The following is a 27350-nucleotide window of genomic DNA, read 5'->3' as shown; positions in this document are numbered from 1 at the left end:
GTAAATACGCCGTGGGGTATTCAGGGCACAGACCGTGATCACAAGATACCGCAAGTAGATTTTTAGAAAATAGATTTTGCATGTGAACGCAGCCTAATTATCTAATAACTAAACATTACTTACTGACTTAAGTAATTAATCATCGCCAAAATCTAATAATTTCTTCTTTGGTTCATTTGCATAAGAAAATTTCATAAAAAGCCTTACATTATTATTTGATTAATGGAAAATTCCCACATTCTTATCATAATTTCTGCCTTTGTCCGTTTCTGGACTATCCCAAAATTTTCATGAAATTGGCCCATTTATTACCTATCCTGAAAATTTAATTAGTCAATGGATCATCAAAATCTAATTGGGCGTTTGTGACCTATCCTGAAAGTTTTGTCAAGATGTGTCCATTACTTTTGCGTGATGGTGTACACAGACAAAAACCCACTAACGGTAACAAAAACATAACCTCCTCCACTATCGGATGTTATAAATCCCTGCAAAATTAGTTGAAATCTGTTTGCTAAATGACAGTTGTTCTTGTTTGAGAATATAATGATTCATTGGGTACATCGGGTTTTAGAGATGCGAATCCTTATCATGATTTTTTTAATAGATGTGTTGTAACACCAGATAGTCCACTCGAAATTATGAAAGATATGAAAACCTTCAAAACTGACTGTTGCACAGTGAGACTTGACAAAGTAACCACGAGCTAGTTTGTGTTTATACAACAGCTGACATGACCAAACATATCGTATAATCTTCCTGATCGACCTTTGTGCCTATAAGGTAGACGATGGCATCGGTGTGCAGTTGATAATTATTATCCTGTTCTTCAATTACATCAGGTAGTCTGAAAGCTTTTCTTTTGTCTGAGTATCAGCTGATCTCAATAAAGTTCCGTTAAAAAAGGAGGCAACTATTACAGTAACAAAGTTGGGCACCATATTAACTGGACATTACCATATGCGGGAACGAAAAGGCACGTGACTTTTACCCGATCCCGTGCGTGTATTGTATGAGTATATTGCATGTAAACAATCGAGGTAAACGCCCCTCATGACTGCGACTTGTCAGCACAGCACATATTGATGAACTAACAGAACACTTCCAAAATAGATGGCTCAAAATTTCAAAATTTCCGTGGGAATACGACACCCGTCTAGTGAACGAGAGGCACACTATAAAGAAGATGGTCTGCGATTTGGGACTCAGAAAACTGTGAAATTGTGCGTGCAAACTGTATACGAACTACAGTTTAGAATAAAACCACATAGGGAATTAACGTAAGTTGATGAATTTTATTTTGACTTAACGAAAGAAAGAAAGAAAAAAAAGAGAGAGAGGGAACTGGAAGACTGGGTGAGGGGAGAAGGGCTGGAAAGATGACATTTGTTGATGCATATTGACGTTAACACAGACGATAACACACACACACACACACACACACACATTCAAACACACACATTTCAGTGTCCAGCTCTGCAAACCACCTCTAGCATAAGGGGTCGAAGTTAAATTTTAATATAAACTTAATTTTTAAAGATATATGAACGCATTTAGTTCCTAACAATGAAGGCCTGATTATGACAGATACTGGTCAGATAAATTCCCTTCCTGTTTACTAGGACATGTGACAGATTCGGTTGCAATAAATTGAGAGGATCTCTCATATTCGTCTTCGTTACACATACAAAATAGGGTGAATTGTCATGAATTATATTCCCTAACTTTAATCGCAAAACGAACTTTATGCGTAAACAGGCTAAATTTTGGTATGCATATTACTAGACCATTGTTTGTGAATTATCAAAACTCCAAACAATGATTCCAGTTTTGCGTGTTTGAAAAGCGTTAAAACTAGTGATGCGTTCCTGTTCATTAATTATGCCAATGTAAAAACTTCTCTGCGTTAGCTCAGCCTAAAACTCGACCCCTCATTTTATATCCTTTACCCATTAGTTATAAATTGTATGTTTGAGCTTGTATTCTGACACTTTTTTATGCTTTGAAGCTATATGATAAATGCGATACGGTGGAAAATATGAAAAGCACTGATATGTCAGGAGTTGTGTCGGAGTCGGATGTTTTCTCTTTATACCTGTTAATATACAAAGGAACACTTTTTAGACCTTGGAACGAGCCAGCATTTACTGCACATCTGATTGGGGAAATGGATGAACATTGACGTAGACGTAGATAAAAACATCTCATTTAAACTCGTGAGTAAATTGAGTCGTACAATATAGGTCACACACATTCATAATAGAGGGGACGTTTAGATAAAACGTTTTCATGTGTAGAATGATAAGACATCACATGCACAATGAAGAAGGTCAGTTACGCACACGATTACAGTTGAATGCGGGTTTTAGATGCAGGGTCCTGTAAGTAACTAGGGGCTTAATATAGATGGTTCGCAGCAGAGCACACGCCTCGCGCTTCAAAGTACACTGTAGGCTACTAACTCAACAGTCCACTCTCACTGGAAACGACATGAGTACATGTATTTTGATGATGCTGGTTTCAGTAAACGGTACGTGGGACTCAGGGTAACGATGACTGTCGTTACTGAAATACCAGCAGACAGTGTACAGTCTGTGCAGTCGTCACTGCTTTCTTTCTAAAAAAAAAAGAAACTTTGTTTCGATAAAAAAAGTGCATTTCAGACCCAACTGCTGGAGCTAAGCGTGTGTGTAAATGCCTATGTGAAAGCGTGCATGAGAGAGAGATGGAGCAATTTATATAAAGACGCGAAAGTTATCTAGATTGAAGTTTGTTTTAGTGTTAAAAAACATCTTAATTACTGCTCATAATCATCAACGAAGCCCCTATAGTCAGTTGTTTGCTGGGTCCTAGGTATCAGTGAGTGAAGTGACAGATGGAGACTTTCAGATTCAGAGTGATTGAGCTTTCCATTTCCGTGATATTCATTTACCTCGTGCTATTTTCTAGGAATGTTCAAGTGGATGGGGTTGATCTTGCCCTGAAAGAGGCGAGTAAATCCGAGGATCAGATTGTCTACACAGCTGATTGGGATACTCAATATTCCTCCGTGACCAAGAAGGCCAATAGGTACAGCATGCTAGTACTAATAAATGTAAGTTACTCTTGAAACAGCGCTGAGTTCCATCTCAGATTTTTTTTAGCTCAAGACTCCTCTTTCGTGGTATGGAAAAAATAGCATATAACGTTCTGAAGAAAGATTCGCCTTATTTAACAGCCTATTTGATTTGTATTACTTGTCTTTGGCGCAAAAAATTGTAACGTACCAAAATTTCAGTATCGTGTGTGTCACTATTTTAGTGTAAATGTTCCATATGTTCCATATATATACAAATGTTGATATTGCTTACATTTATGAATATGAGCATTATAGTCGTAGATAAAATATTATACCACTTATTCCCTCTAGATCAAGGATTTGGGGACAATGAAGACCACGATACAGAGCAAGTTCTACAACCCAGGAGACAGCCATCTAACATGGGGAAGTCGCTTGAATAATTTGGAATATGATTGTAAGGTGAACGAGGACAGGGCGTACGTTGATATTGTGAAGGAAACATTCAGATGACGATCTTCCAGGGCCATGACTTGGTTGAGGCAGATGCCTCCGGGGAGTGGTCCTACACGTAACAAAGGGTGGTTTACTTTGTCATTGTTGATGGTTTATTACACTGTGACATTTTCTTCAACCTCTGACTGCGGGTCATACATCTACCGCATATTACACAGAAGACATTTAGCGTGAACGTATATTTGAATTTAGTTTCTTAAAAGAATTTTTGTATACTGTTTCAAAAAAAAAAAAAAAAAATCAAAGTTCTATTATACAGATCGCTGTCGATGAGTAGCTCAGTGAGTGGATGATGCTAGTGAAAACTATCAGATTTCGATATACAGAGGTCAAATTTCCTACAGTGTAGTGTATTTGTTCATAGAACTGGTTACAGGAGAACCCCTCTTATGTTACGAATCAGACAAGGCGCCACAGGACGTTTTCAATGTTTGGCTCGATCATAGATCTATGACTCGATCGAGAATAGTTTGTCATAAGTCATAGCTTAATTGGTGCTAATTGTGTTTATATATTTCAACTTTTTTTCGTATGCAATATAAAAAAATATTTTGTGTTATAAATCCTTTATAGATATATTCCCTTACAGATATAATATTTTTGAAATAAAAGTTGTTTAATGGCTTCAAATGGCATTTATTGAATTCTATGTTGTTTAATTGCTTCAAATGGCATTTATTGAATTCTATAAATTTAAATTGCAGAAACTAACATTTCGAGATTATGTTTTTAAAAAAATCAATAAAGAATGTTGGTTTTTATTTTTAAATGAAATTGAAAACGCCGTTTCTATACAGAATTTGCTCAATAAGGCAAAGCGATTTATGCACTAATACCGCGATTCCGTCGTCTCTTGTCGGGTTATGACGTCATGATAGTCAATGTACCTTAATCCAGTTTTCACATAGCAAAACATTTGTTTCTGACATAACGTTGGGTGCAAGACTACCATTTGAAGATTTTCTTCTTACTTCTATATTGATTTTTCATCTATGGGTTGCAATCAATCAAGTAAGTTTTTATCTACTATATTTTAGTTTTGAAATGAATATTTTTCATTTGAAATGTTTTGAAATAGATGAAATCAGGCTATTAGGGCCTATACCGACATTTTATCATGTAAGTCGCTTTTTTCTAATGAAAAAATCCCCGAACAACATAATTTGAAAAAATTAGAATACTCATTTGGTTCTGAGAAGCTAAAGTTTGGTGATAATCACACAAAAGAAGAGTCAAGTAATGGTTAGTAATGTATACCGGTACATATATGAAAAAAAAAAACTACGTCCATATGCTAAATACAGCAAAGAATTTCATCCACTATCAAGTACTCAAACTATCAAAGATAACATTATGTTCAATTATATTTTTCACAGATTTGAGCTTTGTAGACGAACTTTTATCTAGGCTATTGAATGCTTAAATTTTACCAAGAAGTTGTAATCTACAAGATTAAATCAAATTTACATAAATCTTTATCAATTTTTCAAAAATCGTAGCGTTGCATAGGGCCTACGTTTTTTTATTTCAGCAACTCGAAGGAAGTTAGGACTTTGCGAAAGGATCAGGATGTTTTGTCAGCGTGGTGTGAAAGGTGCATTTTCATAATTGTCAACATCCCTGCAATCTTTTAAATCTAAAATACAAACAGATGATATTCAATATTTTTATAGATAACATACCCGCTGTTTTTTTAGTTAGCTATTTATTTTGAGACAACTTGACAATCATTGGAAAACGTAAACTTGTGATGTTGTGCTAGAGCCCTGCTATGGTCATTTGCAAGGAAAATATATATTAGCTATCTGATTATACAGGTACAATGGCGTATGGAAATGATCCCTCACATGTTCTTAAAAGTAATTTTCATCATCATGGACATCATCATGTGAGAATAACAAAACTATTCTTTGTATATATAGTTGGACCCCGTCCTTCGGATGTATCAACCGGGGAATCGAACATCGACTTGGCGGTCGTCGGCGTGTCAATGCATGTCGCCAAGACTCCAGCAACAGAGACGCGCTTGGGACAAGTGGAATGTAGCAAAGGGTGCGTGTGGTCTATATTCATTTGAAGTTGCAACCCTATGTGCCTATAAAACAACGTCCTCGTAAAGGTTATTTAACGTGTCTTACAAATTGGTGTGAAACAGTTAGTTAAACAGCTGTGTATCATTTTAATGCATAAATTTGCATGATTTAATTTTATATCAGACGGTGTTCCAACGACGACCTCGATATGAGCCATCTGACCGAAAACGACGTCGATGATATTGTGGACGACCTTCTTGGAGATATTGATGAAGCCTGAACCAGTAAAAAAGGCATTTGATTCTTTTAAAATTCACTTGTTAAGATTAGAAATGCAAACATGACGGGAAATGAAATACCCCTTTTTAAAAACACTCACGAATACGCGCACACACAAACACACACATACACGTAAGGACACAACCATAGTATCCGTTTACATTTGTGTTATTTTAATCAATCTATTTTTTTTTGTTGTTTTCCAGTATATGGGTGATATTCCTAAACACCAGGCTTCGTTGTCGCCAAATACCGAGCTCGAGGAATCAGGTCGTGAAGATATTTTCGATTTTAAAATCGAATGTCGAATCTTCATAGACTTCAAGTGATTTTTGGAGCCCGCTGGGAGTTGGTTATTTTGACATAAAAATTCTTTGATTAACCTTTTTTTGTAAATGATAGTGGGCGGTGAATGAAATGATTCTTTCGGACGTGTATATATGCATGTAGGCCTATGTGTACCGGCATATATTAAAGCAGTCATTTATTAATTGAACCCATGCCGCATTCACCAGAAGAATATCAAAAATATCAAAATACGACACAATTCTTTAAAATAAAAACTGCGGTTGTTAAGAAGCATTTTCCTCATATTTTATTCAAATAGGCCCTACATGTATTTCCGTGGTGAGTAGGTCTAGCATAAAGCTCGTAAATTAAAAAAATTGGTATTGTAGGCCTGTTGACTTTGGTTTTCAAAATAATGACTTTATTCCCTGTAATCGCATTTTAATTATCATATGTACATTATGTACTGTAATTCAAGGTCTTCAATCCAAAATACCACTTCACCATGCTGTACATAGCCTCTTATAGTAAACGTACATCAGAGAAGTAGATCTAGACCTACTGTACAGTACATCATGCGAATAAAGATACATGAACGATACATTGTTTATGTCAATAAATAGTTACACATTTAATGACATAATTGTTTTAAATGTATTGCAATGCAGCAGTTCCTTTGTCTACAAAAACCCCTATTTTCAAACATTGCTGTATAAAGTTAATGTCAAATCAATCATCTTCTCAAATCTCTCAGTGAGAATAAAAGAATAGGGCCTACACTATCTGTTGAACAAGTTCACGAAATAGCAGGAGGGTAAAACACAAGCAAGCCCTACTATAGAACTGAACTTATTGTAAATCCTAGTTCATAATTAGTAATAAATAAATGAGATAACGAAAAAATAACGTGTTTGAACATAAGGTCCAACGGCGGTTTGAGGTCCACATACTTGTAGGTCTATGAAGTAGTAATTCTTATCCTATGAAGTGGTAATATACCATGAAGTATCTTAACATGCGTCACTCAAATCGTTCCAAATCGAAAGCACTTCTGTAGTAATGGTCACTGAGTGGTGACCATGGGCAGTTCCAAGGGGTGGATAAATACTGGGGTTTAAAGGAGGAATAATCCACTTCCCTTTTTATGTTACGGTTTGTTCATTGACTTTGCAGGACAGAAACCACCAAATAATTTCCCATTGACGACCATACTAAGAAATGCCTGCAAAACTGTTTTTAGTGGTTTCTGCCCTTCAGTATGAACGGGACAACGGAAGTACCATTTCTGTCCTCCTTTCACAGGTGTTGCGTCTCAGGTGTAATAAACAACGGGTTAAAGCGAGGAGATTAAATGTAGGAGGTAGCAAGCAGGGGCGGATCCAGAGATATTTTCTGACAGTCTTCCAAATTATCTTTGTTGATCCAACCTCCATATTTGACCGTCTTCCGACAGAAAAAAATAGATACCCGTCAATGTAAACTTGAAAATCTGACCGTCTTCCGGAAGACCCAGAAGACGGCCTAAATCCGCCCCTGGCAAGTTTGTGTTAAACACAGTGAAGAGAAAGAAGGAACGTTAAGCTGTTCATGGTTTCAATCATAATTCCACCACAACAAAAATGCATTAGATATGCGGTAGGATGCACTTGCAAAAAATGAAGAAAATATCGATGTTTTTTGTGACAGTGGCTACACTCTATGTAATATGGATGTTGAATTTACTCCGGAGATACTACTTTAAATGGGAAAAAACTAATGGGAATTTTGCCCGTGAGGGACCCATTCCTAGCGGCACCGTGGTTCTTCCTTTGTCTTACTGGAGCCACAGCGCAAAACTCCAAGTGGTTGGCAGGCAGAGGGCTATTAAAGGTGAGGAACACGTGTTTCTTACGTTGGACTGTAATGTTTTGAATTACGTTACCTAACACCAGTACATATTGTCAATCTATGCGACATCAACAAACATGAGCACCCCCCCCCCCAACAACAAAAATAAATAAATAAAATAATAAAATGTCACGAAATAATGATAAAAGAAGAAAAAAATTCTTTCTTATTTACTAGGGACCTGAAATGCAATACTTGTGAAATGTTAATACAATTTTTTACAGAGTGAAAATTTGTCTTCTAAATGTTTAGGTTTTATTCACCATGTTTGATATATTTTCTTTTTACTTCAGGTTTTCAGACTATTGGCATCCTGATGAATGAAAAAGATGGCAAAGATAAAATTATGAGAACAATAAATTCACTGATAGAGGAGACCACAGAAAAAGATCAAATGGAAACAGTTGTTCTCATATTTCTGTCAGTGGACCAAAGCAGCAATTTTCAAATATTAAAGGAAATCATATCAATGTTTCCAACCTATATGAGCAGTGGATTCTTACAGGTTATATACAGAACAAATCCTTCTGACACAAATGCCACTTCCACTCTAGAATCATGGCAAAAGGATAATATTGACTATGGCATGTTAATAATGTTTGCTCAGAGATTTATATTTTCAAAGTATTTCTTATTTCTTGAATATAATGTAACTTGTTCACCAGGTTTTGTTTTCACTATGAAAATGGACGTAGAGTTTTACTCAAAACTACCTTGGATGATGCTGCAGTTTTCACAGTTAAAACTTGCAGGAAGGTTTTATCATTACCATGATCTGCATAAACTGTTGAACTACTTGTGGATATTTCATCAAAAGCTGCCCCCTGAAGCCTTGGTTGAACTATTTGTAGATATAAGAGGAAATGCAAAAAGCACTGGTGTACGAAAAAGGAACTTATTTCAGTATCAACTTGAAGAAAACTTGATTGGTGCATCGGCAACCTGAGCTGCAAACTATGAATTCTGCAAATATTCTTTTTTTCACTTCTATTTTCATTAAAAAGCCCTTACGAAAAGGTCCTATAGGATCCTATAAGATCCAATAGGATTCTATGTGAAATTGGCCCAATTTCATACAGGATTCTATAGGATCTTATTGGTTTTATGCAATCTTGCATTTTGGAAATGAAGCTACGAAAACTGGTTTGCAGCTCCCTGATCTTTGCAAATTTGGCCAAAATTCAGGTTTTGTCAGTAAATAAGGCAACATTTCTACATTAATATTCTCTGTTGAAATGCTTTGAAATTAGTAAAATACTCTGAAAAAATTGGTTTTTTGTTTTGCACAAAAGTTGCATTTGCTGAGTGTGGAATAAGCCTTTCAAAAGTTCTTTAATTGTTTGTTTGTTTTCAAAATTACTGTCAGTTTTAATTCCAGTATATATTTTAAAGAAATTTCAAAAGTTGCATTCATCCTACATAAAATTATTAATTATTAACATGATTTGTGATAGATATTAACATCAGTACTCCCTGCAAACCATTGGCTTTGCGGACTTACAAGGGAGAGCAGGTGGGTGTCAGGCAATTAAGTCTTGCAAAGATTGTTCAGTAATTACAGGGTACAACTCTGATATGTTCAATGTATATTCTACTGACAACTGCCAAATAAAAAATAAGTTGGCTCAAAATTATTTTCAAGGGGGCACCAAAAGTTCAATACAATAAAAGGGGGGGGGGGGAGGTTCAAAATGCACAAAAGAGGAAAAAAGCCTAGGCTCCCTGCAAAGGGCCCGGCCCAGGGTCTCCACATTGAGTCCCTCGTACTCGTCCATAGAGCCCCACCGAAGGAACCTGGAGCTGTCGCCGAGGACCCCTTCAACAGATCCCCTGCTTCTGATAAAGAGGGGTGGTAACAACTGAATAAAGAGTTTAAAGTGCGATGTGATCAGTACTGGTATTTGCCCTTTTAAATCAACTGAAAAGGGGCATACTTTTGAAAAATTTCATAAAATGGTATATATGAACAAATGTTGACATACCTGTATATGCCTGTAATTTAATTTTAATTAAAAAAAAAAATGAATATCTTTTGCGGAAAGCCCCCCCTCCCCCATTTTAGGTCCCATCTGGGGCGTTCCACAAATGAATGAATGAATGAATGAATAAATAGTTAAATGATTTATAAAATAGAAAAAAAAAGTTAACAATATAAAGAATAATAATATAAATAAAAATAGACAAATTAACAGTCACTCATACATTTTGAGTAATATTTTTTTTAGATCTAAATATTAGATGTCAAATTTTGATAACATTTAATTTTTGAGAGGTACTATATAAAAGGAAACTGCGAAAGTCGAAATTGCATGCAGATAATTAACGTACATTATAATGTGTGCTTCACTGACAGGACGGTGTTCACTTTTTTGTTGAATGACCCCAGAAATGGATAGGCATTTCATTTATTTTGAATCGTTAACAGCAGTTCATAATATTTAACAAACGATATGTTTCTTTTTTTTAATATCAACACGTAAAGCCTTTGACGTCAAAAAGTCGGGAACAATAGGCCTACCAGCACACACGTCTCGTGAATAAGAACTGAGGCGCGAAATCTCGCCAATTTAAACCTAATCTCGTATGTTCTCGTGTCTTACATCAACATGGCGGCGGTAAGTGACGCTTTCGCACATGTTCATCCCAGTTCTTTGTAATAATGCTTTTCGCTACTCTAGCTGTCTTTCTGTTAATGGGACTTAATATAGATATTGTTCACGTTATATTTTCTAGTTTTCGTTCACTCGACCGTCTTATATGGTAAGATAAAACAACAGAAGCCGGTTAGGTAGCGTGATGAAAATGTTTCCTTGACTACATTCTGGCATGCATGTGGAATAAACCGTTTACATTTGGATGTTTTGAATTTTAACTAGTCGACAGAAATATTTAATGCTTGGATTTAACGTTAATATTTTAAAATTTGACCCAATTTAAAAACAAAATTATACAAATTTACGATTAAATTGCCCCCCCCCTTTGGCTTCGTATATTGGCAAGAACAGTTATAAATAGTGTTACATTTTTATAATAAAACTGAAACTCTTTTAATGCCTCTGCAGTTCATATTATGTGTGATTCTGGATAAACAATGTATTATTCTGTGTTAAGCTGCGTTTATTAATGGGTGTTGGGGTGGTGTTGGGGGACTGCACACCCCTTGTAAAAAGAATATAAACTTTTGAATTGTTTAAATATTAGTTCAGTAGAATGGTTTTCTTAAGTCTGTTCTTTAGTTACTATAGTGATTCCCTTGATTTTACACATTTCAAGTACATTTTCTTTATATACTTCAGGCAGCGGCACAGAAAGTACAAGAAGTTAGAGAGGTGACAAGGATTGAGCGGATTGGTAAGCAACTTAGGACCTTTGTGAAAATATATACAAGTCTGTTGAATTAAGATCACCATCACAATAAGAAAAAAGTCCTAATCGGCATTTGGTTTGAATTTGGTAGTAAGTCAAGAAAGCAATTTGTCTGAATAAAAGCCTGGTAGTCAAGGTAACTGAAACAGACCCTCCTTTCTTATTTTTTATTATAATGTTCTTATTTAGTTTAACTCTTCAAAATTCAAAAAGTAATTATTAAATACAGAGAAGTATAAAATGTCTTGAAAAAAAAAACAATGTAACTTTGCTATAAAAAGATCCAAGTAAGTTACACAAAATCTAAAGGCAACTTACTACTTATGCTTGATTACTTTGACATTTTGTGGCAGACATATTTATTTAGTCAATTTTTATTTGTGGCAGTTCAAACCACAAGTATAGTAACCATATCTGAGATAATGCTCATTTATTAACAAGGTGCCCACTCCCACATCCGTGGTCTCGGTCTTGATGATGCATTGGAGGCCAGGCAGGTGTCTCAGGGGATGGTGGGACAAACTGCTGCTAGGAGAGCAGCAGGAGTTATACTGGAGATGATCAAGGTTGCTACCAGCTGCTTTACCCAGTTTTTGTATATCTTACTTTTTAACATTTTGGTCCTTTTCTTTTGTTTCCATCTGAAAGACGGGATGCATTAGTTTGGTTTAACTCTGCTCACCAAACCACCCACTCCTTCACTTGCTCTCTCTCTTCCTTGCTCGTCCACTTAATCAGATGCATTTTATTTCTTGCTTTACACAAACACCTTTACTTATCTATGATTGCAAAAGTATACTGTTGTAAAAAACTACCATTAGGCAGAAACAGTTGTTTTTTTTCTTCTAAAATGGCATATTGTATTAAGTATAGTGGTTCATTTGGTCATAATTATATGCTTAGTAGGAGAAAGAATCCCTTGGCAAGATATTGGATTACTTTTTAACAGTAATTTGAAACCATGACACTTAGTATTTTAAAGACCATTGTATTATTACAGGAAGGTAAAATAGCTGGCAGAGCTATCTTGATAGCTGGGCAGCCTGGGACAGGAAAAACTGCCATAGCCATGGGTAAGATAACATTTTTAAAAACCTCTATTTATTGTGGGTGGATTAATCACATTGTAGCAGATGTCATGAGAGGAGTAATAGCTCAAACTTTTACAACATCTGTAGAATTTTGAGAGAAGGGTATTTGGGTATTGTTTTGTTGATTAAAAAAAATAATGATTAAATGAGAATTTGGTGTGATACAGGCACAAGTATTGACATATAGCTACTTGTGTATTATTTGTTCCATGTATGTTATTTATCTCTAACTGTTCATGGCTAGTTGTTACTATTATTAATTGATTTTATTCTACATTTTTTTGGAATTTAAGCTATTATTTATTGTCATTTAAAAAGGTATGGCACAAGCTCTAGGTCAAGACACCCCTTTTACAGCAATGGCTGGAAGTGAAATATTTTCACTAGAGATGGGGAAGACAGAAGCTCTGACTCAAGCATTTAGAAAATCTATAGGAGTTAGAATCAAGTAAGTATCAGAAGATGTATGGTTTAACAATATGCTTAATGTAATTTTTGGTAATTTAGAAGAATTGAAATACATTGTGCGTAAACAGTAGAATTAAAAGTATAAATAATTAGCACATCTTGGTGTTGATCAAACATGTTTTATTTCCTTCTTTTTTTAGGGAAGAAACAGAGATCATAGAAGGTGAAGTTGTTGAAATACAGATAGACAGGCCTGCTACTGGCACGGTAAGTTTCTAAGTCAGGGAATAATGGACAATTTTTGCACTAATGGGATAGAACATAAACCCTAATGTTGTAGCCTATACATGATTTGAGAATTAAAGAATTTGTCTTACTTTGACACAGTCCAACAAAATAATTCATATTTAATGTTTATTTAACTTGAAGCCTTTGAAGTAAACTCTACATAATCTTTTGCTTTTTTACTATTATGTATTTAAAAAAACATGAAGTCTATGTCGTTTTCTTTGCTTATTTTAGTCTTTTCCTCATTAACCCGTTTCTTTTCTTTGTGAATCATTGTTTGACACTTGATTATGATATTTTAGTTCGAACATTGCTGGGTATCTACATAATATAAATGTATAAAAGGAAAATTTGCCTTAGTTTTTATAGTAAAACCTTTTTTTAACAGGGAGCCAAAGTTGGAAAGCTAACTTTGAAAACTACAGAAATGGAAACTATCTATGATCTTGGACAGAAAATGATTGAATCTCTCACCAAAGAAAAAGTACAAGCAGGGTATGTAACTTGTGAAAAAATATATATCATTTGAGACAGCCAAAAATCTCACAACTAAGCATGAGATTAAACAAGGTTTTGTGGCATTTGGTGGGGTCAAAAATAACTATAGACTAGCAAGTGCAACTAGTTAAAGCTTACAGAAGTAATCCACAAATTTTTTTTTGCTTGCTTTCTTTAAAGTTATTAAAAGTACAGTCTTTGCAGAACAGCACATATTCACCATGTTTTTTATGTAACATTTATGTATTGCTGTCTAAGACAACATTCCCAGCATTAAGAGTTTTGTCCTTATTTTCATTGATGTCAGTAGTTATGAAGTCATCAAGACACAGTGATATAATTTTGAAACTTGAATTACCTTGTAAAGAGAGACAAAATGTTGAAAGATGCAGAGTATTATATTATACACATGATTGACTCACATTACACAGGGATTCAGTGATATTTGCTCACATTTTAAGGTGATAACAATAACTTTTCACTTGTTTGAAACTTATGAATTAAGATGTACATCATGTTATACCTTTTTCTTCTAGTGATATAATAACAATTGACAAAGCCACAGGCAAGATTACAAGACTGGGCAGGTCTTTTACCAGAGCTAGAGACTATGATGCCATGGGACCTCAGGTTGGTAAAAAAAAAGCAAAAAGCAGTTTTTTAAATTTTGATTTTTTGAAAAAAATAACTCAAAGCAATATGTAAAAGCTCAAGCACCAAAGTATAGATATTATTGATTAAGTTAACAGGGCTTGTCAAGTCCTGCCTTAGTAAATTTTCTTACTTAAGAATTTATCATAGTTATATGAGCTAATGAATAAGCTTTTTAAAAAATTAATCGCTGTCCTTGTTTTAGGTTTGTGAATACTTTCAGGGCAGTGATATGTGTAAGGGTTCCATTTTATGATTTATCTTGAAATTTCAGACCAAATTTGTCCAGTGTCCAGAGGGCGAACTGCAAAAAAGGAAAGAAGTGGTGCACACTGTAACTTTACATGAAATTGATGTAATTAACAGTAGAACACAAGGCTTCCTTGCTTTATTCTCTGGTAATTTCATGATATGCACATCTTGATGTAATTTTAAATGCTTTGTTATCTGTTGAATTTGTAAGCAGTTTCTGTGGTTTGAGGTAATTTTCATGTTCTAAATGGTGTTGATTAATTCATAAGATTGAAATGAAAATGTCAGTGACTTTTTTTACTGAAGGAGATTTGGACATTTGTTTAATCAACCAGAAATCTTCTGAATTTAATGGATGATAAACTTTTTAATTAATATAATTAATAATAATGACAGATTGTAAAAGAAAAAGAAAAAAATCATCTTGATTGGATAATTTTGTTTTTAGGTGACACTGGTGAAATAAAGACTGAAGTACGAGAACAGATCAATGCTAAAGTAGCAGAATGGAGAGAGGAAGGCAAAGCTGAGATTGTTCCAGGAGTGAGTACTTAATAACATTTTTAGTGCAGTCAGTATTTGGTATTGATGTACACATGCACATTTCCATTTGCTTTGTTGGTATATTGTTTTTTTTTAAATGATTTATCTTGCAAATCCTTTACAAATGTGCAATTTTTTTAAAGTTGTACAATAGATTTTGTGCCACCTGCACCTTAGGGTTCAAATGATTTTTCTCTATATCAAGCAAATTTTGTCAAGTGAATGTTTTTATCTTGGTATTAGCTGACATACATGAATATTGCCTAACTCAATAACTGTAACAAGGTTTCCAGTCCTAAAGTGTCCTAAGTTATTTCTTAAGAACATATTTAACCAAATGAGTCATAGTTTTATAATTATTGCTTTATATATTTTAGGTTCTTTTTATTGATGAAGTTCATATGTTAGACATTGAGTGTTTCTCCTTCCTAAACCGTGCCTTAGAAAGTGACATGGCCCCTGTGTTGATTATGGCAACCAATAGAGGCATCACTAGGTGAGAATTATTGCTAGTAGTATTTTGAGTATGATAAGCTTGATAAACTGTTTACTGTCAAATATCAAAAAGTCACAACTATTATTGAAAATATTGTGTTGTTACATAGGCTGTATTAGATGGTTGGTGTATTTGATTTTTTTACAGAATTTTTATCTCTATTTTATGCATTTGAAAAAAAACTGTGCATCTTAGTTCATGTCTGTATTTTCTCGCATAATACTACATCTATGCAGCATCTTTCTGATTGATTTTAAACCTGGAAGCATTATATTTTCTGCCTCTGTAATATATATATATATATATATATATATATATATATATATATATATATATATATATATATATATATATCTTCATCTTTTAGAATTCGGGGTACAAACTACATGAGCCCTCATGGCATTCCTATTGACTTGCTGGACCGTCTGCTTATCATTTCAACATCACCTTATGAAGAAAAAGAAATCAAACAAATTTTAAAAATCCGGTAAGTGCTGTCAAGTTGAATGGCAAGAAGCTTCAAAATGGCTTTAGTTACTCTTCACAATATTGTGAACAAATCATTAGATTTTAAACAGAAACATCTTATAGGCCTGTCTTGGAAGTTGAAACAGATATCTTTGATGTAAAATTAGAACAGTTCACATTTCTAACAATTTGTCATGATAATTATTTTGTTATGATGCAGGTGTGAAGAAGAAGATGTTGAGATGACTGAAGATGCATTAACAGTTCTAACAAGAATTGGGATGGAGACTTCTCTGAGATATTCCATACAGATCATTACTGCTGCCGCTCTTGTCAGTAGGAAAAGGAAGGTATTACTTTTTGTGCCAGAATAAATACTCTTTCTGCTGTCTTTGTTAAGTTTATGAGAACAAATGTTAATTTATCACAGGTCACCTAAATAAATAAAATCAAAAAGTATTTGTAGACTTCAATTTTCTGTGATGTCAGGAGACTGTTTTTGAATCAAAAAAAGGAGAATAATTGTTTAACCTCACATCAAATACAGCAATTATACTTAAAGTGTCATCTTCATTTTTTTAACTAGGGCACTGAAGTCAGTGTGGATGACATCAAACGAGTATATTCCTTATTTATGGATGAGTCTCGCTCTACACAGTTCCTTAAGGAATACCAGCAAGAATTCATGTTCAATGAATTAGGCTAGTATTTAAACCTTGTATAATATTTTTTATTGAAATAGAAAATGCATAACATTATGAGAGAACTTGTATAATTTTTAAACGATATAAATAAATGAAGAAATTAAGAATTGCACAATATTATCAAAACTATAAAGATACAAGCCACAGTCTTTAGTGCAATATGTAATGACCATTTACAGCCATCTGCAAATATTTAAATTGTACTACATGTTAGCAGTTTTAATTGCCTGTGTTAGTTTTGTTTTCTACCAATAGGTGTCTCACTAACCATGATAACTTTTCTGGCTCTTCCCAATAGGTGTCGACACTGAGCAGATGGAGACTAGTTAATGAAACCTCCCACACATATCAGCCAATATTCCAGGTGATTAATTAGCTCAGGTGTGCTCTTTCACAAGATGCTTGGCCAAAGAAGGAGAACTTCTGACAGACAGACAGCAGCAAGGTGCATCAGAATGTATTCTTGGCAGTGGATCCTAGTTACCACAAAATTACAACAGCTTTATACACCACCATCCCACATTGCCACCTTCACTGCTAATATGTTAACACTGTATAGAGGAAGGGAATGAACACTGGCATTCCACACAGAAAGCATTTGCAGAGATTATTATCATAATGTTGTATTATGAGACATAGAGTAGCAGTGTGGTTTTGTTTATATTTTTGTATATAGCTTTTTATTATAAAGATAGGTTTATCTGATGATGTGTGGAGCAAATTAGGTGAAGAAACAGTGCAAGGTTGGCTCTGTTTTGACTGGATGTATTGGTTGTATAACAAGTAGTGTAAATGATAGACAAACGAAATGTAAAAACATATGTTTATATCTGTTTTGTCATAAAAAAATTATTTTGATGCAAATTGCACGTTTGTTTTGAGGCAATGATACCATTTTAAGAAACTTCATTTGATCTTTTACCAAATATAATTTTGCTTGAATGGCAATGAATTCCATATTCCGTCAAAAGAAATTTGTGACTTAATGATTCATGAATGATTCATATTTCTTATGGTTATTTTATAGTAGCAGCAAAGGAATCTTTATATCTGCGTGTTGTTAATGAAGTATTTTCTCTTCTCATCTGGTTTATATGCTATAACCTACTGACCCCAAATAAACTGGGTTGGATGGAAAACAGATTATATATTTCACTTGTCCTGAGCTTGAGCATAGTTTTTTTCCCATGTAACTTAGACCAGATTACATCACTCACTGATGCTAATACCTGGATGTTATATTTGTAGCAGAACAGTGCATTAGGAGAAGTCATACCATAATTATTATTTTCTCTTAGAGGAATGAGCATTATATTTGCTTGACATACTTCTTTTTTTTGTTTGTTTGTTTGTTTGTTTGTTTTTTTTGTTTGTTTTGTTAGCAAATGCTGATATTTTTAAAGAATTAAAATTCATTAAGTGGCCTAAAAATAGTGCTCAAGTCTTTCCTTGGTCTTTTACACAAGTGCCAGACCAGTTTTCTGTTTTAATGTAGTGGCTGTCACAGTAAAACATGTACTTTCCTACAGATATACCCCTTAACCTTTTATAAACGTCAGATTGCTTATTAGCACCAGATGAATCTAAAATGCATTATACATGTTTGAATATTTTGAGCAGTTTGAAATAAATTTGAACAGATAAAAGTTGATTTTGATGCATCTTTTAGCAAGAAATTGCACACTGAAGTGGTTGTGGCAATCTTTGTAGAAAGTAGGCCTGAGCAGTATTTGATAACCCAGCTATGAGTTCTAAATATGCTGGTAGTAATGCTTTCCTGTAGGAATCCTATCAAGTAACATGATATTACCATATAAGCACATGCTTGGGCTACTGCAGTGAAGAAGAAAGCTTTACCCGCAATACGCATAGTGACGCACAAAGAAAAAAATTATAACATTGAAAATTACTATTGTCTATGGAATGAATATAAAATTAAAAACCCTTGCATTTATTTGCCATTTAAATGTATATTTGTGAACTTAAAACTACAGCACTTGTCTGGGCATTCTGAAGCGCATTGCCAATCACTTACACTTTCGACCAATCAGATGGAGCGCGTTACGTCACTAAGAATAAGGTCCACCTCTCGTCCGAGCTTGATACTTCGCCTCTGACTCTGTTGGGAAGGGAAAATCGAGCCTATTTCTACACATTGGAAGTAAGTATAGTGTCTGTATAATACAAGTACAAATATAAGGGGTAAATGCATTGTCCTGTGCAATTTCGAGAAAATCGCATTTTGATTTTAAGTTGGTAACTTATCGTAAGTTAGAAGCGCAGTGAGATCTTCAAGGCTTACCCAATATGGCTGCCTTCATAGCCGGTTCGTGGGCTTTTAATAACTTGGGGCTTGCTATGTAAGAAAGCATTAGATACCTTAAACTTGTGCATAAAGTAGCTCTTAGACGTTCTTTACAACGACCAATCTATGTTTTAAAATCTGGCTATGCTTCGTTGTTTTACATTCCTACTATGCGGTCAATGTTTACATTTCGAATGAATGGTATGAGGCCCAACAATAGCCCCGCCCAGAAAATGTGTGTCCGTTTCTTTACCTGTGTTTGCCGTAATATTATGTGTATAGGATCCGAATCGACTCCAAATTCATACGACTAAATTGAGGGCACAAAGAAAGACATGTCTTGGCATATTTCAGATGAGGTCATAGTCTAGTTATTCTTGAAATAGTGAGTTAAACAAGTGCTTGTCTTCATGCAGATGCACTTGTCTGAACATCTGAGTAAATTAATCTTGTACATGAGGCGGCAAGAAATTTCATCTGATAAAAATATGCAGCTTGTTTTTGTATTATGCACCACTGATGTTGTGTTTCATAAAGTGTCGAGAAATGATTAATATTTAGTTTACTGTATGCCACCTATAACTTTTTTTTGCTTGACCAGTACATATGTTTCTTTTGTGTAATATGTAACTATATGTGCCAGTATACATGATTATATACCTCAGATATGACTTGAGCGTTATGCACTGTACTGTCTTTGCATTTAATATTGATACTACATGTCATATAACATGACAAAATATATGCAATTTGGTCATTCCATTTACCTAGGTCCTAGCTGTGCCTTGCTAGTTCATATTAGTCAAAAAGTATATATATATATATATATATATATAGCTTGCACTTAGGACATGTTACTTAAGCAGTTTATATGTGGGTCTATAAAGGTATGTTCATTCTATAAAGTGTAGTACAGTAGCACTAACTCTAACTCCGATGTCAACAGATGAACAGCTTGTCTAACATTTGAGGTAGGATTTAGAGAGGAGGGGTTGGGGTCTCTTGGGCATGTTTGGGTGGCATAGCTGCCTGTCAGTCTATGTACAATTGAAGTGAGCATGGTTGAATATACCTGAAATGTAAACTGGCTTACCCTTCCCTCCCCCCTGTACCTTTACAGTAATTGACTTATCCTTGTCTTAGTATATCATTATTTTAAACACTATCAGTGAAATTGGTTTGGTGTTCTCTATATATCTATGCATAAGTGAAATTTTAGCATGGGTATTTGACTTGCATATTGCCGTTAGCTGCAGAATGATTGTGAATTTGTATGATTTTGTCATGGCATGTGCTCAAGAGATAATCTACCAAGGGAGTATTAACTGAAAGGAAAAAAGATACCCAAGTAGTATAGATTTGATATTCACCTTTAAAATAAACAAAAACTGTTCAGTTTGGCATTTGTTATTCCTTCAGAATAAAAAAAAAAACAAATTGTAGTCATCAGACTAGTTACATGGGCTCCTAGCATGCAGAAGTTCATTAAGTCTACTGAAAAAGTTCAGTAGGTATGCCATCATTGCTATTTAATGGTGATAAACTGTCTGTGGAAGAGGAACAGGAAGTATCTGGCTTCTTGTGAAGTTGACTCCAGTATCAGTAAGTTTTCAGGAAAAATGGATCAAATATTGTTAGATATCTGTATGGCTTCAGATGATGCTTTCAATCATGCATGCACTTGAGTTAAGAGTGGCATTGGTGTAAAAGTCTGTTAAAGAGGAAGATTGGGTTTACATTGAGTTTTTTTTAAAGATTTACACAGACACTGCACGTCTTCGTCTTGTAATTTAGCCCTCTGCATATAATGCAGTAAGTGGACTGATAGAGCAAAAGAGAAATTGGAAATTTGCATGCCTCTATTATTTTGGGACAAAATACAGTAAGTGGCCCAGTAGCCTTTGACACTGTTCACTTCCTCATTCTGCCAATTTTCAGGGGTTATATGTGGACTTTCTTGAACCTGTTTGGTTCATATTGATTCATATTGCATATATAGATCCCAAGAAATCCAGATGGACTGTTTTTGGATTCCCTTAGATGTGTTATAGTGTTACAAACCAAAAATATTCCAGGCACGTCTAGGTTTCCTTTTATTTGGAGTAGACTAAGGTAGAAAATATATCTCTACAAAATCCAGGTAAGTTGTTGGGCTCTCGTTAAGATAGACTAGCAGGTGTGATGTTCACTCATGTTTGTGTCAGTTGTGTATTCTGAGGTATTATAGAGTGTATTAAGAAGTTTTTGATTGAGAAGGCCAGTTGTGAGATATGTAGTTAATCCTTTGGATATAAATAAAATTGGTATCAGGAAGTCTAGTCTTAGAATTAGTTTGCCCAAGGAGTTGTATAGGACTCCTTGGTTTTGCCATTTTGCAGATGTGTAAGAAGGGGAGGGGGTTGTCAGTATGGCCAGTTTGCGAGATGACCAAATGTTGAGTACAGTATTATGTAGCCACTGGTGGTTCCTCTTCCTGTCACAGGCTTTCAGGAAATCCACTGATATCACCTACATAATCTCTAAGGTTAAACATTCAACCTAGTTTGGCTTGTTGGCTGTACTATCTCTTCCAGATATTTTCTAAATTGAAAAAAAAAAAAAATAAACCACTATCAATCATGATCTTCTTACCTTATTAATGAATTTTACTTTTTATGATAAGATATCCCATATTGTTTTAAAAATGCATGACTTCAAGCCTAAGATGTGGATCTAGTTTGTAAAACTCAAACAGCACAGTCTCTTATAAAGTGTTATCTTATTATGTTTTGAGGGGGAGACTAAACATATTCAACTTGATGATGAAAATGAGATCAGATTTGTTGAAAGTGGGTATACAAAAGCCTGAAAAATACATTCCAGATGGTTGAAAAAGGGAATGAAGATGTGTGGTGGTGGTGAGGGGGATGTTACAGGAAGGGAGAGAACAGATCAGATCTGAGATCAGTATATGTTAAAACTATTTAGACTATTTTGCAAAAAATCTCCTTAACCAGGTTATGATACTCAGATAAAAAATGAAGACAGTTTAAATTTCAGTACTTCCATCAGTCAGAGCACTGAAGTTTCAAATAGTTTCAAAGTTTATAAAGTATAATGAGTAGTGGTATATGATGTCAGGAGAATCTTTGGACAAAGAAGTGCAGTGACAACCCAATTATTTATCACAAATGTCACCTGAGTAGTTTGGCCGTGATCTGTACTACACAGCTTGACAATTTCATTTAGATGGAAATTTTTGGTTGGGATGTAGGAGGGGGAACAATGCTGTTTGATTTAAGAAAATATGCCAGTGGCCAAAGATAGCTTATTTTTGGTAAAGAATATATGAATATTCATACAGTGTTTCTTACAATTTGTCATTGATTTAAAGCAGATTTAAATGTCTCCAAAATGATTAATTTTATAGCCAAAGCAAAAATGACCTGTTGAAATGTTATCTAGCATTTACAGTTTCTAAGGTGAGTTAAATCTTTGAAAAAGATCGTGCTCTGTCTGTTTGACATCTTTACTGGAGAACAGCTATGCAGTTGCAACTAAAGAGGAGTTGGGTTTTATAGTACAGACATTTTGAAAGAAAAAAAAACATCACAAATACTAAAAGAAACTTTGAAGTAGTTGAAAAATGTGAACTGAAAGTCTGTTAAGTTGACCCTTAATATTTCTTGGCATCAACAACATATTTTGAGTTCAATCTGGGCAACATGAAATAGTATTCTCAGTAAGGCAGTAAGGCAAAGAGTGGCAGATGTAAGTCATCTAGAACAAGATGATGAGGGGCACTTCTTTAAATTGACATTTTAAATTGAATATGTTGTGATTGAGCACTTCAAATTATTGCAAGTTAATGATGGATGAAATGGGAAACACCTATATGATTTAGACATGGGTGCTTCTATGCATGAGAAACATCCATACCTAGGATTGCATGGTACACCCCTATGCTTTCACTTACGTGTTCTACAGGTGTGTCCTCCTTGCCTTAGGTACCCCCCCCCCCCCCACACACACACACAAAGATACCTGTCAGGAAATGTGCAGGTAATAGCAGCTTATACCTAGAGATGCCACTTCCTGGGTTGACATGCTTCTTAGGTTATAAATATACTTCCATAAGATAATCTGCAAAATAAGCTGAAATGTATTTTAAAATCATCCAGAGAAAAATAAGGATGTTTTGATGAAGAAAAAGATGCCTTTTATTTGATTCTATACGTTGATTGGTATTTAAGAATATTGCCCAATGTTAATTTCCAACTCTTCCCCTCCCTCGCATCCCACATGTGTAATATGCATTCACAAGTGACACATAGGCACCTTTTGAAAATGATAAATCCAGACTAGGAAAGGGTGAAAGCTCTTGCACTATATTTCAAGTGAAATCTTCAAGTTCGTATACAACATCATATCTGTAGACTTATCCCTCACCATTCACTCATGCAAAGTTACCTAAGCAGTTGTGACAATAGAGCCCAGCCCCTTTAGCAATAGGTTCGTCAAACCAAAGGCACTTGAAAAAGAATTGGACTCCATAGGATTTAATGTCAGTTTATTTTTAGGTTATCTTATAAATGCTGTTAAAATAAGATAAATTTATAAATTTCATCTTTTTATTTGTTCCAATTCCAACAAAAATTCAAGCATATCACTTATCAGCTCAGCAAGATTGTGTAATCCATCCCTGATTTCTCTCATAGGATTTCTGGAATAGTAAGTTAAGTCATCTGTACTTCATTTCATAGTTTGATCTGTAGTAAGTCCAGTATGATTGTTCCTCTCCCTATGTCCAAGGTATGGGCACCCACAGGCCGTTTCCCATTAAGTGCACCTGTGAAACGTAATGTTCAGTTGGAATAGCTTGTCTATTAGTCATTGTTCAACTGGATTCCAGTGTAAATGAAATTAGTTGACTTAAGTTTACAACATGCCAACTCCATTGGAGTTTTGTTACAGGTAACCAAACCCCCATTTAGTGGAATTATTTGTAGTTGTTTGCTATTCATGTTTGTAATCATTTTGGTAATTGCATATTGTTGAATTATTTTCTGATTTCCGAAGATGAAAATTAGCAATTGGTTAATAAGGCTTTCAGGTTGAGGTGAAATAATTTTATTGAAAAAAATCAAAAAGCTTCATGTGAAACTAATATATCTAAAAGTGAGACTCGGTACACCAAGCCTTGTTTTCTGGTCAAATGGGCACACTGCACTCTCAATGCACCCTGTAATATTTGCTTTGGAACCTGCAGTCCTAAAACATACAATAGCATTTGATTTCTGACTTGGCCTCGACAAATAAATATGCTGCATAGTTAGTGATAACCCTTGAAATTTGATAAAAGGAAAATACACAGGAATTTGACCTGTTCTTTAAACAAAATAGAGCAAGAAGAGGCCAATCTCATTTTAATCAATAAACGATGACTTAAGATAAGGAAAAATGATTTTGCATTTTTGGGGAAGCTATATACATGTGATACCATGTTCTTTAAGTAAATACTGTTCATGGTATGTTTTAAACTGATCTATTTTGCTCATATAACTATCATCCTCAGCTATCAATTAGGTATGAAAATCAAGTCAGGCAAGCGAATGTCAGACTAAAAAATGAGGGCAGTATGCAATTACCAAATCTTGCAGGTATATTCGGATGCATTCTGATGTGCTGAATCTGATTTTACAACATTTTCTTCTGATTGTGGTTATATCAGTTCTACATGGTAGGATTCAGGGAATATTCAGTTTTTAGGTGCAGACAAAATAAGATCGGTTGTATTATTGCTGAGCTAGTTACTGTTTGATTGCAATGAGGACCAAGGTTTAAAAGGAACACAATAAGATTGCCTCTTATCTGAGTATATATGTGAACTGAACCTGGGAGTAACATGATGTGTATCTGCTCACCTTGGTCAGGCAGAAGCTTGATCTAATTTTGGCACTGTGGATTAATCTAAGGTGCTAGCTCTTTACTTTGGTGAAAGGATTGAGTTACAGCCCTGTGCATAGGATAGGTGCACCTTCTGCATTGATGCAAACAGCCTGGGAACAGATTACTTTGCCATAGCCTCAAGTTTGTGGGGTCATTGCTTGCTTGAATTTTTTCGAGGTGAGGAGTATTATTATAATCCCATGCCCACTTATTGCCATCTGTTTGTTTTGTAGTTTTTGTAGACCTATCACTTTGTTTATATAACCTTATATGGAGTTTTAAATACAAGGTCATCACATAGGGTGTGATTTAAGTTTATAGACTGAATTGGAGTCCTGGTGTTTCTATTAAGTTGTAAGTAATCATCCCCAAATTTGTTTCCTTTGTACAATTGCAAGCTATCAGTTTGAATGCTTGGAAATATACCTTCTGTACCTTCTATCAGTTTCATTTACAAGCTGCTCCCTCTTCATCCAGGTAGTATCTAAAAGCTTTCAAACATATTTTGCTAAGTGAAGTAGCTGAGAAGTGGAGTTGATTGCTGATGTTATGTTGATTGTCAAAAGATGTAAGTTATCGCCTTCTTTTGCCCCCCCCCCCTCCACTGGTCTTTAAAGAGTAACTCTGGGATGTTTATTTTTTACAAACAGGATTTAATGGTTGCAAAGGGAAGGTCACAAATGTGGAAGAATTGCATAAAGATACATCATTCCATGTTTTCTTCTTGAAGAAACAACTTCAGGATGTTTGTTTGCTTAAAACAAGGGTTAATGATTGCAAAGTGCAGGCTTAAAAGTCAAAAGCTGGAAGACATCCACAAAATACATTATTCCAGTTTTCTCCTGTATCAGAAGCAGCAGCTACCAGGAGTAGGAATGTTTGCCTGCTTCTAAATGTTGGCAACAGATTAGCATCAAAGTCTACATGTGTATGGGGTGGAAGTAGAGATCCACAGGATTCATCATCCCAGACACATTGGTTTAGGATTACTCACTTTAAGTCCTCTTATTTCAAATCAATCTGTAAATGGAGGACCTTGTTGGGCTGTTATGTATAACAACAATTGTGCCCACCTTAAACCAACCACCTAATAATAATCATAAGCCCACAGGTTGCATAACAGTTAAGTGTAATGTCTGTCTGTACAGTCCTGGTGGTGCTTTAATAAGATTTGCTGTAGTATGTGTGACAAAAGTGCCCCTTTATTGGGTGAGCCAAGTTACAATCAAAGTAAGTTTGAAAGCTGAAAGGGATTTAGTAAGTTTTCTTGCAATGTTATATTTGAAAAAGTGAACCTTAAAAGTGTGGTTTTATGCCCATTTCATGTGTCATTCAGTTGTTATGATTTTGGTATGTTATCATTCTGTTTACTAGAAGTATATGTTGCCTGTCTTACGAAAAGAAATATAATACAGTGAAAAATAAAATTCATTTTTTTTAATAATTAAGGATCCAACAATGCTTTTTGTTCTTTTTCTACTCAGTCTATGAACATATCCCCAAACCTTTATGAACATATGTTAACACTGAAAAAATCTTAAAGCATGAAGTCATGAACTTCTTAGTCTAACCTCCAATTTTAAAAGGAAAAGCACCAATTGTTGTCTTTTAGAGTTTATGTCTGTTCTACTCCAGTTGACAGTCAAAGAAGAAAAAGTTAAGACATCTGAATAAAGATAATGCAAATCTGAAGGAGTTCTCTCTCATGCCTGCAGGTGTCAGCCATAATAACTGTGTAAGGGTTCTGTTTTTTGTAAAATGAACCAAAAGCAGAAGAGATCCCCTGTATGCTGTGATTTATAAGCTTGGTGATTTTGAACTTTTACTTCGTCTCCTGCAGGTAAAAGGTGAAGGAGGTCATGTCCATAGAACTCAATTTATTAAATTCACATTGAGATGTGCTCTTGTTAATACCTGTAGACTGGGACTCTGATGTGTAGGCTGTGTATACAAAATACAAAAATGTGGTCCCATCATGGCATGCATTTTCAAAGCAGATACCTATCCATTTAAAGGTCTGTACACTTTGGCTTAATGTGCATTCAGAGTTGTACTTAAAAAATAAATATATACCTTAAATAGTCTTACTGTTGTCACTGGATTATCTATGTTGAACACAGGGTTTGAAATTCTAAACCACAATGGGGTCTCCATGTTGGATCCTTGGTGATCTGATGATTCTACTGAGAAAGTTGAATAAGATTAGAATACCATAGGTGCAAAAAATCCAGGTAGAATACCTCTGTATATGTTGACATTTTGTAACTCGGTTTATATTTTGAGTTTGCAGA

At 34.8% G+C, this 27350-nt stretch overlaps 5 protein-coding genes across 33 annotated transcripts in view; all 5 read left to right on the top strand.

Moving 5' to 3' along the window:
• The first annotated feature begins 875 nt into the window (after positions 1–875).
• On the top strand, positions 876–4204 carry LOC106172372 (CB1 cannabinoid receptor-interacting protein 1). 3 transcript variants are annotated; one of them, XM_013553044.3, is made up of 3 exons: positions 876–1280; positions 2950–3094; positions 3410–4204. In XM_013553044.3, exons 1-3 carry the CDS (start codon positions 1114–1116, stop codon positions 3569–3571), a joined length of 474 nt encoding a protein of 157 aa, XP_013408498.2. In that variant the 5' UTR covers positions 876–1113; the 3' UTR covers positions 3572–4204. The 3 variants fall into 3 exon arrangements, with proteins under 3 accessions (XP_013408498.2, XP_086858315.1, XP_086858316.1); XM_087002189.1 differs by lacking the exon at positions 876–1280 and adding an exon at positions 2248–2381; XM_087002190.1 differs by lacking the exon at positions 876–1280 and adding an exon at positions 2390–2530.
• Positions 4205–4333: 129 nt separating this feature from the next.
• Positions 4334–7301, top strand: LOC147764412 (uncharacterized). The gene is made up of 5 exons (XM_087002191.1): positions 4334–4585; positions 5106–5168; positions 5497–5626; positions 5791–5891; positions 6093–7301. The coding sequence occupies exons 1-4, from the start codon at positions 4567–4569 to the stop codon at positions 5885–5887; spliced, it is 309 nt and encodes a 102-aa protein (XP_086858317.1). The 5' UTR covers positions 4334–4566; the 3' UTR covers positions 5888–5891; positions 6093–7301.
• A 181-nt stretch (positions 7302–7482) lies between these two features.
• LOC106172365 (alpha-1,3-mannosyl-glycoprotein 4-beta-N-acetylglucosaminyltransferase-like protein MGAT4E) lies at positions 7483–9468 on the top strand. The gene is made up of 2 exons (XM_013553031.2): positions 7483–8043; positions 8355–9468. Exons 1-2 carry the CDS (start codon positions 7815–7817, stop codon positions 9005–9007), a joined length of 882 nt encoding a protein of 293 aa, XP_013408485.2. The 5' UTR covers positions 7483–7814; the 3' UTR covers positions 9008–9468.
• A 1133-nt stretch (positions 9469–10601) lies between these two features.
• Positions 10602–18477, top strand: LOC106172650 (ruvB-like 2). The gene is made up of 15 exons (XM_013553446.2): positions 10602–10676; positions 11358–11412; positions 11869–11993; positions 12428–12500; positions 12837–12966; positions 13127–13193; positions 13603–13709; positions 14249–14342; positions 14638–14761; positions 15064–15158; positions 15536–15654; positions 16022–16141; positions 16343–16472; positions 16709–16823; positions 17125–18477. The coding sequence occupies exons 1-15, from the start codon at positions 10668–10670 to the stop codon at positions 17154–17156; spliced, it is 1395 nt and encodes a 464-aa protein (XP_013408900.1). The 5' UTR covers positions 10602–10667; the 3' UTR covers positions 17157–18477.
• A 320-nt stretch (positions 18478–18797) lies between these two features.
• The window catches only part of LOC106172396 (uncharacterized), a 33396-nt gene continuing 24843 nt past the window's right edge, over positions 18798–27350 (top strand). For 24 of the 27 annotated variants that reach the window (XM_087001892.1, XM_087001885.1, XM_087001858.1 and 21 more), the window contains exon 1: positions 18798–18987. The gene's annotated coding sequence lies outside the window, so the exon portion shown is untranslated. Of the gene's footprint in view, positions 18988–25059; positions 25237–27350 lie in introns of those variants that run through there. The other 3 variants (XM_087001794.1, XM_087001829.1, XM_087001860.1) reach the window with 3 other exon arrangements.

Source organism: Lingula anatina, chromosome 1, assembly GCF_051362555.1.
Source record: "Lingula anatina isolate TDL-2025a chromosome 1, LinAna3.0, whole genome shotgun sequence".
In the NCBI taxonomy this organism is placed as follows: domain Eukaryota; kingdom Metazoa; phylum Brachiopoda; class Lingulata; order Lingulida; family Lingulidae; genus Lingula; species Lingula anatina.
The sequence above is the reverse complement of the archived record's forward strand: the minus strand, read 5'-3'. Positions and strand labels throughout refer to the sequence as shown.

What these genes read in the sequence shown, in the direction of transcription:
- LOC147764412 (XM_087002191.1), top strand. An exon ending in TTGTCAGCGTGGTGTGAAAG is followed by an intron (nt 5,169 to 5,496) that starts GTGCATTTTCAT and finishes TTGTATATATAG; the next exon opens with TTGGACCCCGTCCTTCGGAT. An exon ending in CAAGTGGAATGTAGCAAAGG is followed by an intron (nt 5,627 to 5,790) that starts GTGCGTGTGGTC and finishes ATTTTATATCAG; the next exon opens with ACGGTGTTCCAACGACGACC.
- LOC106172650 (XM_013553446.2), top strand. An exon ending in GACAAGGATTGAGCGGATTG is followed by an intron (nt 11,413 to 11,868) that starts GTAAGCAACTTA and finishes TTTATTAACAAG; the next exon opens with GTGCCCACTCCCACATCCGT. An exon ending in AAGCTGAGATTGTTCCAGGA is followed by an intron (nt 15,159 to 15,535) that starts GTGAGTACTTAA and finishes TATATATTTTAG; the next exon opens with GTTCTTTTTATTGATGAAGT.
- LOC106172365 (XM_013553031.2), top strand. Translation starts at nt 7,815, where the DNA reads ATGCACTTGCAAAAAATGAAGAAAATATCGATGTTTTTTGTGACAGTG. An exon ending in CAGGCAGAGGGCTATTAAAG is followed by an intron (nt 8,044 to 8,354) that starts GTGAGGAACACG and finishes TTTTTACTTCAG; the next exon opens with GTTTTCAGACTATTGGCATC.
- LOC106172372 (XM_013553044.3), top strand. Translation starts at nt 1,114, where the DNA reads ATGGCTCAAAATTTCAAAATTTCCGTGGGAATACGACACCCGTCTAGT. An exon ending in AAACCACATAGGGAATTAAC is followed by an intron (nt 1,281 to 2,949) that starts GTAAGTTGATGA and finishes GCTATTTTCTAG; the next exon opens with GAATGTTCAAGTGGATGGGG. An exon ending in GCATGCTAGTACTAATAAAT is followed by an intron (nt 3,095 to 3,409) that starts GTAAGTTACTCT and finishes TATTCCCTCTAG; the next exon opens with ATCAAGGATTTGGGGACAAT.